At 42.6% G+C, this 13,624-nt stretch overlaps 1 protein-coding gene across 1 annotated transcript; it reads right to left on the reverse strand.

Moving 5' to 3' along the window:
• Positions 1-198: 198 nt before the first annotated feature.
• LOC115079463 (catalase-like) lies at positions 199-3,008 on the reverse strand. Its single transcript, XM_029583080.1, has 3 exons — positions 2,937-3,008; positions 1,385-1,523; positions 199-404 (listed from the first exon to the last, which is right to left on the reverse strand). The coding sequence occupies exons 1-3, from the start codon at positions 3,006-3,008 to the stop codon at positions 199-201; spliced, it is 417 nt and encodes a 138-aa protein (XP_029438940.1).
• Between the last annotated feature and the right edge of the window lie 10,616 nt (positions 3,009-13,624).

The following is a 13,624-nucleotide window of genomic DNA, read 5'->3' on the forward strand; positions in this document are numbered from 1 at the left end:
CCTGTCATGTGACAGGGACTTCCAGTGCCATTGGGTAGCCTCTGTCATGTGATAGGGGCGCAGGGCTGGCTGATGCCATTTTGAATAATGACAGCTGCCGGGTCGGGAGATCATTCCCGAGCCCCCACTAGACACCAGGGACATTTTTGTGGGTCGGGGGGCGGGGGGGGGGGGGGGAGAAGAGTGAGTTGGTCAGGGTCAGAATCCGTGCACCTGCCAAACCACTAATGCAAGTGGCACAGGTTGTGCTGCCGGCCCCTCTCTCCCCGTTACCTGCGTGACGTTATCTTCATCTTCACTTCTGTAACGGGCCACATCGGCTGAACACTTAAAGCTGTGCTCCTTAACCAAAGGCTGATTCTCAGGAGCGCTGAAGCTGTTTGGGTAATAATTTGGAGCGCCACCTTAAATCAAAACACCAGAAATAGCACTTTTAATATTGCAGGAATAAAATAACCAAGGACAGCAAGAAAAGACTTCTCTTTGACAAATCCATGTTGGCTCTTTCCCATTAGGCCCTATCTAGCCACGTTTTCATTTTCTTCTACCATTTCGCACAGCACGGACATCATTATCGCCAGTCTACAGTTCCCTGGGTCACCTTTGGCACCTCTTTTTTATAAATTGGCATTGCAGCACCCACCTTCAGGTATTCAGGGACTGTGGCTATTTTTAATGATAGTATTCGCCCCCGAGTTCTGAAGATTATAAATTACTATCTGGTCCTGGCAATTTGTAATAGGGAAAACTGACAAACTCAAGAGCAACAACTTCCATTTATATAATGATTTGCTTCAGTCCCTCTGAACCACTCTCTTCAAAGAACGCTTCTGGCACGTGCATCTCCCAAACATCCTCCTCATTAAAAACCAAAGCAAAGAATTTAGTTTTTCTATGGCCTTGTCCTCCATGACCATCCCTTTTACCCTTCTTGGTCATCTAGTGGTCCAAACGACTATCTTGTAGGCTTTTTGTATGAATGTACTTTAACAGGTTTTTTTTGGGTTTTTTTTTAGTTTTGCCTCTATAATAAGCTTTTTAAGATTCTCTTGTCCGGATTTATTAATGTTTTAAACTCTAGGATGATGGTGGGCCTTCATTCGATCTTTGAACCAGAATCGGTCCACAGACAGATTGAAAAACACAAAAAAACCCCATAAGTTCAGAAAACAGTATTTAAAATGTTTTTAAAAAGTGATGTTATCAGTAAAAGAATGTGGCTGACACAACCAGCCATGTAAAGCCTGTGGTTAAAGTTTAACATATGCGTCTTTAATGTTGCAAGTCTAACTGGTTATTAGTCTTGCCTGCTGGATTCATAACCCCTTTCATCCACCAGCAGGTGTGCGGTACATAGTTCCTTTTATAATTACTTTTGTGTTACCTTGGTTGTCAAAGATGCACATGGGTCCATCCCTCTGATAGTTGGCAACACGTGTTCTGTAGGGGCAGTTTACAGGGATCTGCAGATAATTAGCCCCAAGGCGGTGTCTATGAGTATCAGGATAGGAGAAAAGACGGCCCTGAAAAAAGGTTTGGTTTTTTTTTGTTAATAATCAGAATATTATCTTCTGAACATTTATGGGGACAAAATGTTAATATTTATATATAACCAAAGAGTTAAAATGATCCTCTATGCATCCACAGACAAATTTAAACTGGGGGGGAAAAAAACCCAACCCAATCATTTTCCCTTAAAAATGGTATTTTTCACCTCCCAGCCACTTGCACAGTCTAAGGAGCCACAGTGAAGTAAGCACAGCAGGAACTGAGGTGCTCCTATTTCTTACAGTACAGCTCCAACTACTAGGTCACACCTCTTCCTCTGAAAAGAGGAAAAGCAAAACATATCTTATATATGGAGAAAGCTGGAGAGTATTCAAATGTATCCATCATTTAAGCATTTACAGCCGTGTGAAACTAGAGAGAGTGGATGTTTGCTGTTGCAGGTTGTGTTACAGAATTCTTTACCAGACGATCTTCACTCTGAAGGATGTAGAAAGACCTTCAGGAATATGATTAAGGGATTCTTAATCCTACAGGCATTCAAGGGTTAATTGTTTAAGACTTATCCGACCAAGTAACAGATTGGCAGTATTTCTTTTATTTAACTGCTAGTTTTATTGATTAATTTTTCGTATGCATTGTTCTTATTCGTTTATGTTGTCAGTGAGGAGACTTCATGTTGATTAGATGTGTGTTAAACTGTTACCCACCTAGAATTTTAGATGGGCAGGCTAGAAATGTTTTAAAACAAAGCATCTGGAAGAAAACTTCAAACATTTACAGGAAATAACCATAATGTAGCAGTTATTGTCCTCAGAGTGAGTACAGACCTAGATTTTGGCTCTGTACACTCAAGAGGTGAATTTTAAAAGCCCTCGTGCGCGCCGAGCGGATTTTTAAAACCTCCAAGGTACCCACGTATATCCCGCAGTGAGCACATCTCGAAAGTTTTCATAAAGGCGTGAGGCATGGGCGTTTCGCGAGTGAACCGGAGATATGTGCGTAAATAAATACTTACAGGTCCTCTGCCACGTAACTTTACTTCTGTTATGGATTACGTGCAAGGTAACAATTAAAGAAAGTTTGGCAGATCGATGGGGTTTTAAGGGTCGGGGCTAACCGTGGGGTGTGAAGGTGATTAAACTAAGGAGGGTTTGGAGGACCCCTCTCTGGGAGCAAACTGCTACAGTGGATGCTTCAACATTTGTGGTAAATGTATCTTTCTATTAATTCAAGATGTCACAGGAGTGAAAAACAAAGCCTATTGGACTACTTAGAGGCAAAGAAACTGGTAAATCTCAGAATTCAGCATTTGGCAATGTCTATTGCCCTTGGGAAATGTAGCTAACGTCAAAGCTAGCAACAATTTGAGGTTTCTTGCCAACCCTGGAAAATTCAGGGGATCCGACTTCAGGAATTGCCTGACTTATCTGCAGCATCTTGTCGGGACTCTGTTCGATGCCTGGTGGCATGTTACTTGGATCAAAAGCCAATTGTTCCATCTCTGCAAAGTAATTGACTGGGTTTCTGTTTAAAACCAGTTTACCCACAGGGATGAGAGGATAATCCTTATGAGGTCAAATCTGAAATACAAACACACACCCCTGGCTAAGATTATACAGCAAATCCCATCTGAAAAGAAACGCTATGGAGTAGCCAAAAAACAAAACAAAACCCAACTACGTGGCGCTTTATGTAAGGGATGGCATAGAGTCCAACAGGATAAACATCCTGCATGAGACTAAATGCACAATGGAATCTTTGTGGGTAGAAATCCCTTGTGTGTCTACAGTGATAGGGGTATACTACCGTCCACCTGGTCAAGATGGTGAGACGGACAGTGAAATGCTAAGAGAAATTAGGGAAGCTAACCAAACTGGTAGTGCGGTAATAATGGGAGATTTTGACTTCCGGCGATGACGTAGAAGAGGCGGAAGCAGGGGGATTGAGCTCTGCGGCCCCGCTCTTTATTATCTTTAATAAATCTGATTTCTGTCTCTCGCTCGCGCCTCTCGTACTTCTAGCAGGTGACAAGAAAGGTCCCTGCACTAGCGGCTGTGTGCGGTACTGCGGGGGATGCGCAAGACCGGCACCCAGGGCAAAGCTGAACGCCGACCGCATCGACCGATGTGATGGCTACGATATCTGAAGAGGCGCTGCAGAAAATCTCACAGCGCGTAACGGATGCTTTGAATAGCCGCCTGATTCGCCTGCTAACGGCGGTGGAGGGACACTCTAAGCGTCTTGAGGTAGCGGAAGGCACCCTTTCTGACTTGGGGGATCGCTTAGCTGCCTTGGAGCGCCACGTGGCGGAGCTGCAAGGTAGGCAGCGAGAGCTGCTTGCTAAAATAGAGGAACAGGAGGACCGGGGCCGGAGAAATAATCTGAAAATTATAGGCTTTACCGGAGGAAGTCAAAGAAGCTGATCTTAAGGACCTGGTGGAGAGCTGGCTTCCCAAGCAGGTGGGGCTGGAACTAGCAGAGGGGACCTTTCAATGCGAGAGGGTGCACTGTGTAGGCCCACTGCATGAAGGTCAGGGGCAGCCGCGCCCAGTTATGGCCCGGATCCTTAATTGGGATCATAAAATCCAGCTTCTGAGAGCCTACCGCCGAAAGGAAGTATTGGAGCATTCCAGCCATCGGTTGCTGTTATTCAATGATTTTTCTGCAGGAACGGCGGTGCACCGGAAATTACTGGCCCTTGCCTGCACAGCGCTCCATAAGAGGGGCATTCGGTTAGCCTTATTGTATGCCGCAAAGCTTAGAGTTCAACATGGAAATCAAACTCTATTCATTACTTCTAAGGAAGAGGCAGACAGATTTCTTACATCTCTACCGCCTGCGGGGCGGATTGAAGAGCTAGGTGTACAAGAAGAGGGGTTGCTATCTCTCAGAGTGGTTTACCTGCCGCAAGTCGTGGATATGTCCGGCTAGATGTTTTTCTTCATTGAGTTTCTGTCGCCCTGCCTGGACCTGACCCTTATGGTACATTTTGGTTTTTGGTTTTTTTCCCCAGAGGTGGTGGCGTTCTGTAAGGAGCGTGTGCTATATGTTAACATGAGGACCGGTCCTAGACCGGGTGGCTGCCAATCTTCATCGCCAGGTGGCTGTGTGGGGCCATGGACACACACAGTTTGTAATTCCACTGCGCGATGTGCCCTGCATTTTTTGGACCCACTTTTTGGACTTCTTCTTTGGTTTTACTCCTTTCATTACTACCGGACTCACTTGCACACTGTTTGGTTCTGTTTTACCTGATTTGTTATACTGCTTTGCCTTAATTACGTTTATTTATTTATTTATTTATTTATTGGTTTTTTATATACCGAAGTATTGGTGGAGGCCTTCACTCCGGTTTACATTTTAAACAACAAGATACAAAGAACAATTTAATGAAATCTTAAACAAATAACTTTAACTAAAATAATAATAAAATAATAGTTTTATTGATTAATTTTTCGTATGCTTTGTTCTTATTCGTTTATGTTGTCAGTGAGGAGACTTCATGTTGATTAGATATATATGTTAAATTGTTACCCACCTAGAATGTTAGATGGGCAGGCTAGAAATGTTTTAAAACAAAGCATCCGGAAGAAAACTTCAACATTTACAGGAAATAACCATAACGTAGCAGTTATTGTCCTCAGAGTGAGTATAGACCTAGATTTTGGCTCTGTACACTCAAGAGGTGAATTTTAAAAGCCCTTGTGCGCACCGAGCGGATTTTTAAAACCTCCAAAGTACCCACGTATGTCCCGCAGTGAGCACATCTCGAAAGTTTTCATAAAGGCGTGAGGCATGGGCGTTTCGCGAGTGAACCGGAGATATGTGCGTAAATAAATACTTACAGGTCCTCTGCCACTTAAATTTTACTTCTGTTGTGGATTACGTGCGAGGTAAAAATTAAAGAAAACTAGGCAGATCAGTGGGGTTTTAAGGGTCGGGGGCTAACCATGGGATGTGAAGGCGATTAAACTAAGGGGGTTTGGAGGACCCCTCTCTGGGAGCAAACTGCTACAGTGGAAGCCTCAACATTTGTGGTAAATGAATTTTTCTATTAATTCAAGATGTCGCAGGAGTGAAAAACAAAGCCTATTGGACAACTTAGCGGCAAAGAAAATGGCAAATCTCAGAGTTCAGCATTTGGCAATGTCTATTGCCCTTGGGAAATGTAGCTAGCATCAAAGCTAGCAACAATTTGAGGTTTCTTGCCAACCCTGGAAAATTCAGGGGATCCGACTTCAGGAATTGCCTGACTTATCTGCAGCATCTTGTCGGGACTCTGTTCGATGCCTGGTGGCATGTTACTTGGATCAAAAGCCAATTGTTCCATCTCTGCAAAGTAATTGACTGGGTTTCTGTTTAAAACCAGTTTACCCACAGGGATGAGAGGATAATCCTTATGAGGTCAAATCTGAAATACAAACACACACCCCTGGCTAAGATTATACAGCAAATCCCATCTGAAAAGAAACGCTATGGAGTAGCCAAAAAAAAAAAACCCCCAACTACGTGGCGCTTTATGTAAGGGATGGCATAGAGTCCAACAGGATAAACATCACTTTATTAAAATGGGATTTGAATAAGAAACCACTTAATACTCCATCATCACCATCACCGTGTCCTCAATGTTACCCACTATACAAACTTACTAATTTTGAATCATTGTTGCTACACTCTAAATATTTTGCTATCAGTTAACTTCCCCTCTTCTCCTTCCAGATCCCAGTTATTTACTCCCCCTGTTTTATTGTAACTGCCACTCTCCTAATTATGCTCTTGTTAATTGTGTTTTGAGTTTTCTATACCTTGCACACTTTGTTAAATGTAAATCGGTTTGGTGTGATTCTTGTTCATGAAAACCGGTATAGCAAAAAGAAATAAATAAATAAAATAAATAAAAATCCTGCATGAGACTAAATGCACAATGGAATCTTTGTGGATAGAAATCCCTTGTGTGTCTACAGTGATAGAAGTATACTACCGTCCACCTGGTCAAGATGGTGAGACGGACAGTGAAATGCTAAGAGAAATTAGGGAAGCTCACCAAAACTGGTAGTGCGGTAATAATGGGAGATTTCAATTACCACACACTAGAAACAGTTATGATGAAACACAACGAGTGCAAATCTTCTCTAAATAGACGTCATGTAAATATGATTTTACTTAATGTGCTGTTTACTTACAGAGCCATCATAACACCTGCAGGCATACCAGCGTTTTTTTGCTTTGAGGTCTTGCCACTTCAGGTCACATTTAATCATTGGCTCTAGTCCTTTATTCTACTACTTGAATTTTTAAGTTTTTTTCATTTTTTCATAAAATTCTGTGTCGGGGTTGAGTCTTCTTTGAAATGACTTAAAATGTCAAAATCACAAATCAGTCCGACACGCGTTTCGCATCGCTGCATCAGGGACTGAAACACACTCCGCTTCAATTTTTTACGGATTGCCCCGTTTTACTCAGATTACTTGCTTGGCTATTAATTTTCTGCGAAGGACAAACAACTTGCAGTTACTTAATAAAGCACATTTATATTAATGTAAAATAATTTGGCACATACCTTGGGGGTGCTGAATCTAAGCAACAGTAAACTCACCCAACCTTGCCGCCGTTTCCTCTTACCGGCGTCTGAGCAAAGTTGCCGCGAGAAGTCCACTGAATTTAAATGATTTTTCAGCTGTATGAAATCAATCCAATTCAGCTGTGCGTGAAGTCAGTAGAATTCAGCTGTGAAGATGACATTTACATAAAATGGACCCACTCAATTTCTTTATTGAGTCCATGAGGATGCACTGTATTTAATATGTAAATCCAGCGTTGCTCACATTGGCGAAGTCGCTGTACTCTGTCTCCCCGTCTCTTATGTTGAGAAATGATTTCCAAGACTGTCCATTTAATGTCTGTGAATACATGTTTATGTTCCAAGAAGTGTGTGACCAGTGGCTCCTCAATTCTTCCGGTTTTTAAGCAGCACTTATGTTCTGTCAAACGAGTGCGAACGGGGCGCTTTGTCATGCCCACATAGATCAAAGGACAAGGGCAGAAAATGGCATAGACAACATGTGATGTTCTACACGATGATTGGGGTAACTGCATGGTACGTCCTGTTGCAGTACAAATTGTGGTCTGAGGTGATTTTAGAGTGCACAACGTACAGCCAGCACAAATAGTTTCTGTGGTGTGAGAGATTGATGGTTCGCATAAACTTGAATGCACCACTTGATCCTTAATGTTCATGCCTCTGGAGTAGGCTATTCGTATGGGTTCATTAAACATAGGATGGAGATCCTGCAAGATTGACCAATGTGTTCTAATGGCTCTGCTGATAGAGGGAGACGCCAATGAATGCCTCATGACCATGGTCTGTGGGTTCGAATCTGACAACCTCCTTGGAAGGAACAAATAGTCTTGGTTGGAATTTAAATGAAAAATCATTTAAATTCAGTGGACTTCTCGTGGCAACTTTGCTCAGACGCCGGTAAGAGGAAACAGCGGCAAGGTTGGGTGAGTTTACTGTTGCTTAGATTCAGCACCCCCAAGGTATGTGCCAAATTATTTTACATTAATATAAATGTGCTCTATTAAGTAACTGCAAATTGTTTGTCCTTCGCAGAAAATTAATAGCCAAGCAAGTAATCTGAGTAAAACGGGGCAATCCGTAAAAAATTGAAGCGGAGTGTGTTTCAGTCCCTGATGCAGCGATGCGAAACGCGCGTCGGACTGATTTGTGATTTTGACATTTTAAGTCATTTCAAAGAAGACTCAACCCCGACACAGAATTTTATGAAAAAATGAAAAAAACTTAAAAATTCAAGTAGTAGAATAAAGGACTAGAGCCAATGATTAAATGTGACCTGAAGTGGCAAGACCTCAAAGCAAAAAAACGCTGGTATGCCTGCAGGTGTTATGATGGCTCTGTAAGTAAACAGCACATTAAGTAAAATCATATTTACATGACGTCTATTTAGAGAAGATTTCAATTACCCCAATATTGCATGGGTAAATGTAACATCAGGACATGCTAGAGAGATAACGTTCCTGGATGGAATAAATGATAGCTTTATGGAGCAATTGGTTCAGGAACCGATGAGAAAGGGTGCAGTTTTAAATCTAATTCTCAGTGGAGCACAGGATTTGGTGAGAGAGGTAACAGTGCTGGGGCCGCTTGGCAATAGTGACCATAATATGATCAAATTTGAATTAATGACTGGAAGAGGAACAGTATGCAAATCCATGACTCTAGTGCTAAACTTTCAAAAGGAAAACTTTGATAAAATGGAAAAAAATAGTTAGAAAAAAACTGAAAGGAGCAGTTACAAAAGTAAAAAAGTGTGCAAGAGGCATGGTCATTGTTAAAAAATACCATTCTAGAGGCACAGTCCAGAAGTATTCCACACATTAAGAAATGTGGAAAGAAGGCAAAACGATCACCGGCATGGTTAAAAGGGGAGGTGAAAGAAGCTATTTTAGCCAAAAGATCTTCATTCAAATATTGGAAAAAGGATGCAACAGAAGAAAATAGGATAAAGCATAAACATTGGCAAGTTAAATGTAAGACATTGATAAGACAGGCTAAGAGAGAATTTGAAAAGATGTTGGCTGTAGAGGCAAAAACTCACAATTAAAACTTTTTAAATATATCCGAAGCAGAAAGCCTGTGAGGGAGTCAGTTGGACTGTTTTTGCCTGGCATTCTGGATTTAGCTATAAACTCTACAATGAATGTATTAAATAAATTCTACATGAATTTGCTGAAAAATTCTCAAGTAGAGAAATTAGGTTTCTTAGATGCAGGAGACACCAATGACGCCCCCTTGGTGCGTGACACCTTAAAGCTAGACTACTGCTGAGATTACGTATTACTCAAAAACGGAAATTCAGTAATAGGAAAACCGACGCGAACACCGAGAACTGCAAAGTAACCTCACCTACAGTGGAGAATCTGACAGCAATTGGAGTTCTCTTCCCGATGTGCTCACTTTAGCTTTTGTGTATTTTGTGATGTCGTGGGCCAAAAGCTCCTGGAAGAAAAGAAAAATAAATCAATTATATATTTATTGCAAGCAAAATCGGATCAAAGTGCTTAAAACTGCAGTCTTGGTTAAAAGATAATTGTGCACAGCAAAATACAAAGAGGGCACTTTTAAAATACAAATTTGAAAGCTGGTCAAGTTGTTGATGTGCTGTATACCAGCAAATCAATTTTTTTTTTTTTTAATAAAGATTCTGTTTCAGGTGATAAGTTCCCATCTGAAGCTGCAGGGAGACCACACAGCTCATAGACTCAGCAGGGGACATGAGTTTCCCTGGACCCTGGCGCTCGCACACTCACATACACATATAGTATCCGTTTGCAAACGCTTTTCAAAATGGCCAATTTTTTTTTTTTGTGATCAAAGCCTCCAAAACTGCCTTCTCGTGTTAATTCGTGTCACTTCAGGAAGGAGCCCTAAAGTAAGACTTCTGACAGCATTCCCATACAAATTTTACAAAGCTGCTTCAAGTCACTAAAAAAAAAAAAAAAAAGAGTTAGTGTGAATGTATTTGTCTTTTACTCAATAAAAATTGTTTGAACATAAAATAGCAAAATTAGCAAAAAGATGTTTTCAGATCATTCATCTAACAAATGAACAAAAATAATTAAGATTCCCTCACTTTTATTCCCTTCTGGAATGAGCTACTCATTGAGGTGCGCTGCGTATTTAATATCCGGGCCTCCCGCCAGTGCTAACTTCAGTAAATCTGGGCAGAGCTGTGCCAGTCCTCATCAGAATCCCATACACAGCATGAGTATGGCACTAATAACAAGCAAATCTTTGACTATACCAACACACATCCGTGTTTAGTGAATTTAGACGCTAACTCGGCAAAACCAATAAATTTATCGCATCATGACCATCACACTAGGCATCACCGTGAGAGCTTGCGCTATTAAGACTCAGCCTTATTCTTAATCATCGGTCATTTAAATGAGAAGTCCCGCAAGAGGACTCCTAGTATGATGGTCATGATGCGATAAATTTATTGGTTTTGCCGAGTTAGCGTCTAAATTCACTAAACACGGATGTGTGTTGGTATAGTCAAAGATTTGTTTACGTTCACCAACAGATCCAGCTATATTACATCTTGATTTCACCTTCTGATCTTTAATATAGTTAACACTAATAACAAGCAAGCCAGCTCAGGGAAGGATTTTTGTTTTCTAAACACAGTATGATCATCAATGTGGGTACAAAAGGTTTGCAAACAAGAAATAAAATGAAGGAACACCCAGGAATAAGAAAAAGAGCCAAGTAAACAGGTAAGGAGCAAGACTTCAAGGACCATATGGTAATGCCGCTTTAACATTCAGACGAGCCCAGAGATCACGCACATACACATCAGGTTATACATCAAATGCTACTTAGCTGGATAAATCAGACTTAAGTACTTATCTGGCTTAAGTATTTATCTGGCTGACAGCTGGATGTCTTGAGGGCGAGCAATGGGTGGATCGAGGTGAAGCAATTTATCTGGTTAAGTTATCCAAATAAGTTATCTAAGGTGAAGTTATCTGGATAGAACTTATCCAGCTAACTAGAATGGATCCTGTTATATTCAGCAGCATATATCCGGATATCTTTGAATACTGGGACTCAAATAAGTTATCAAAGCTGTTAAGAAAGTAATAGAAATACAAGTAAGAGACGGGTATCTTACAAAGGAAAATTCTAATGTTACTTATGCAAAGAACTCTACAGCGCATCATGCAGAAGACTGGTCTGTCACAAAAGGACTTGAAAACAGTGAACATCACAGACCAGCAGGGTATCCTACCTGCCCCCTTGGCATGCACAACTCTCTCGGGGATCCTCTCACGATCAAAATGAGCCATTTCATCAGTGAAGACCACATCCTGGACCAGAAGAGGACCTCGCGGCCCCATGGTGAAAGCGTTCAGCTTGTCCGACACAGGAATTCCAGCGCCAGTGGTCAGGGCGTCGGGTTTCTAGACACAGAAGCACATTTACCCAAAACCATTTTCATCGTGGTACCAATCTGAGAGAACGTTAAGTTAAATACTAGTACAATGACGAATGAACCAAAACTGAAAATTTGGGTGAGCACTTTTATACTCATTTGAGCGGATCTGGGGTTCAGAATCACATCTGTCAAAGAAGCAAATCTTGTTGCATCTTGGTGCGGGAAGGCAGCTTCAAAGCGCCTCCTTTTCAGTAGTTTCCTGAGGAGGAGAGGCAGGGAGCTACACCTGAGAATGGGCTTGGATACAGGTGAGCTGCCGGTGGTGGCACCATTAGCTATACGGAGCAGGAAGGCAGCGATTCAGGTGCAGGAGGGCACAGCTGTTTTAGGCTTTAAAGGCCAGAACCAAAATTAAAAAACAAACAAACAAACTTTCTTCAGTTAATTATCTGTAGCCAGTGTGGGGATTTTAAAATGGATGCGACCCCATCGGACATTTTAGCACTCAGCAGCATTCGAGCCGTAGTGTTTTGTATGAGTTCCAGGCACCAGGCAGATTCTTTGGAGATTCTGATGTAGAGAGTTGCAGTTCTCGAGATGGGAGATGACATAGGCCTGAATGATTGGCAAACGTGGGGTTCTCTAAGAAGAGGCAAAGATGGTAAAGAAATAATCTAATAGCGCCTACAATCTAACAGAGGGCGGAGCAGGATGCCGGGTGCATGCTGAATACGGTTCTAGCACTTTAGGAAGACGCGCGTCTCCCCTGCCGAAACATCTTCGAATCAGGTGCTCTGAACACTATCATCCGGTCACAGGAAGCACTAATGCTCAGGGATCAATTACCGGGGGCTCTGAGAGGGGAAACTGTCCGGTCCGGTCCGGTCCCCCCCAGTGTTTCATGCTTCTTTCAACCCCAAGCTGAGGTCTCCTCCGCCGAGGAAAGGCAAGATAGCGACATTCAAATATCTCAATGGTTTCCATGCACAGGAGGTGAAAGGAGGTAGACTCAGCAGCAATCCTGGGATTACAGAGAGGGTGGGAGATGCATGGAGACAAAACCAGTATCTGAATTCAAGAAAGCATTAAATACAGGGAATCTCTAAGGAAGTGATGAGAATTATAATGCTAAATTAATTGGATGCATGGGCATACGGTCTTTTTCTGCCATCATGTTTCTATGTCAAAGTGGGTTACCAGGCACCTACTGAGGACATTACCACAGGAGGTATGACCCTCCCTTGGATGCCCTGTGCAGCTTGCAGGAGTAGTAGTAATAGTAAGGCCAGCGACAACACAGAGCCCAGTGGGAGTTTCCCCGCTGGAGAGAGGGATATGCTGGCTAGGCAAACATACAGGACATTCTTGGAGGAGCAGCATCAAAAGAGAAACTGACCAACTACAGCTGTCGCTAAGCTCAATGACTGTCTCTCAGCAGTGTCCCTATGGCTTAAGCAAAGTCAAGCAAAACCCCTCCAAGTCCAAACTCCTCTGATTAAGCCAACAAGGTCATTAATAAACTTTACCCTTCCTATCAGAACTACAGAATCTGTGGGACGTCAGATATAACTCAAGCAGCATCTCACAGTGCAAATCCAGATATCAGCAGGGGTAAAAACCTCTTTTACTCGCATACATCAGGTTTATCAACTGCAAGCCGGTTACTGTCATACGCTAAATTCTCCATGCAAATGCATTAGGTACTGTGATGTAGTGCAGCGCTGCCGGGGGCAGGAACAGACAAGATACCATAAGGCGGCAGGTAATACTAGAGCCAGACAGCAGGGGGCCTATTTCAGCCTGAAAAAGAACAAATCCGGGAGGAAGGCGAACTAGCCGTCCCCCCCCCCCCCCCAAGACAAAGAACAACAACCGGTGCGACCCTGCATCTCGCAGGATACGCAAATGAGGACCGAAAGCAAGGTCACAGGTAATATTCGTGACTAGCTGCAAGGACGCCGAAGCTCATGAGTCTTGAGCAGGAGGAGTGGGAAAGGAAAGGGGAAATCACACCACTGCTTAGATGTTCCACCTGCATGATGGAGCGGCCGACTGTATGGCCACGGAAGAGGGAATGGAAAAGGGGGGGGGGTGGGATGCCGTAACCCAGGCGAGGGGGCTGTGGGGTTGCTCCCAGTTGCCCACATGGGACT

This window comes from Rhinatrema bivittatum, chromosome 17 (genome assembly GCF_901001135.1).
Source record: "Rhinatrema bivittatum chromosome 17, aRhiBiv1.1, whole genome shotgun sequence".
NCBI classification, from domain to species: domain Eukaryota; kingdom Metazoa; phylum Chordata; class Amphibia; order Gymnophiona; family Rhinatrematidae; genus Rhinatrema; species Rhinatrema bivittatum.

Coding starts and splice junctions, on each gene's coding strand:
- LOC115079463 (XM_029583080.1), bottom strand. CDS start 3,008: ATGGAACAATTGGCTTTTGATCCAAGTAACATGCCACCAGGCATCGAA. Junction 1,524..2,936: donor GTCCCGACAAGATGCTGCAG/ATAAGTCAGGCA, acceptor ACCTTTTTTCAG/GGCCGTCTTTTCTCCTATCC. Junction 405..1,384: donor GTGCATCTTTGACAACCAAG/GTAACACAAAAG, acceptor TTTTGATTTAAG/GTGGCGCTCCAAATTATTAC.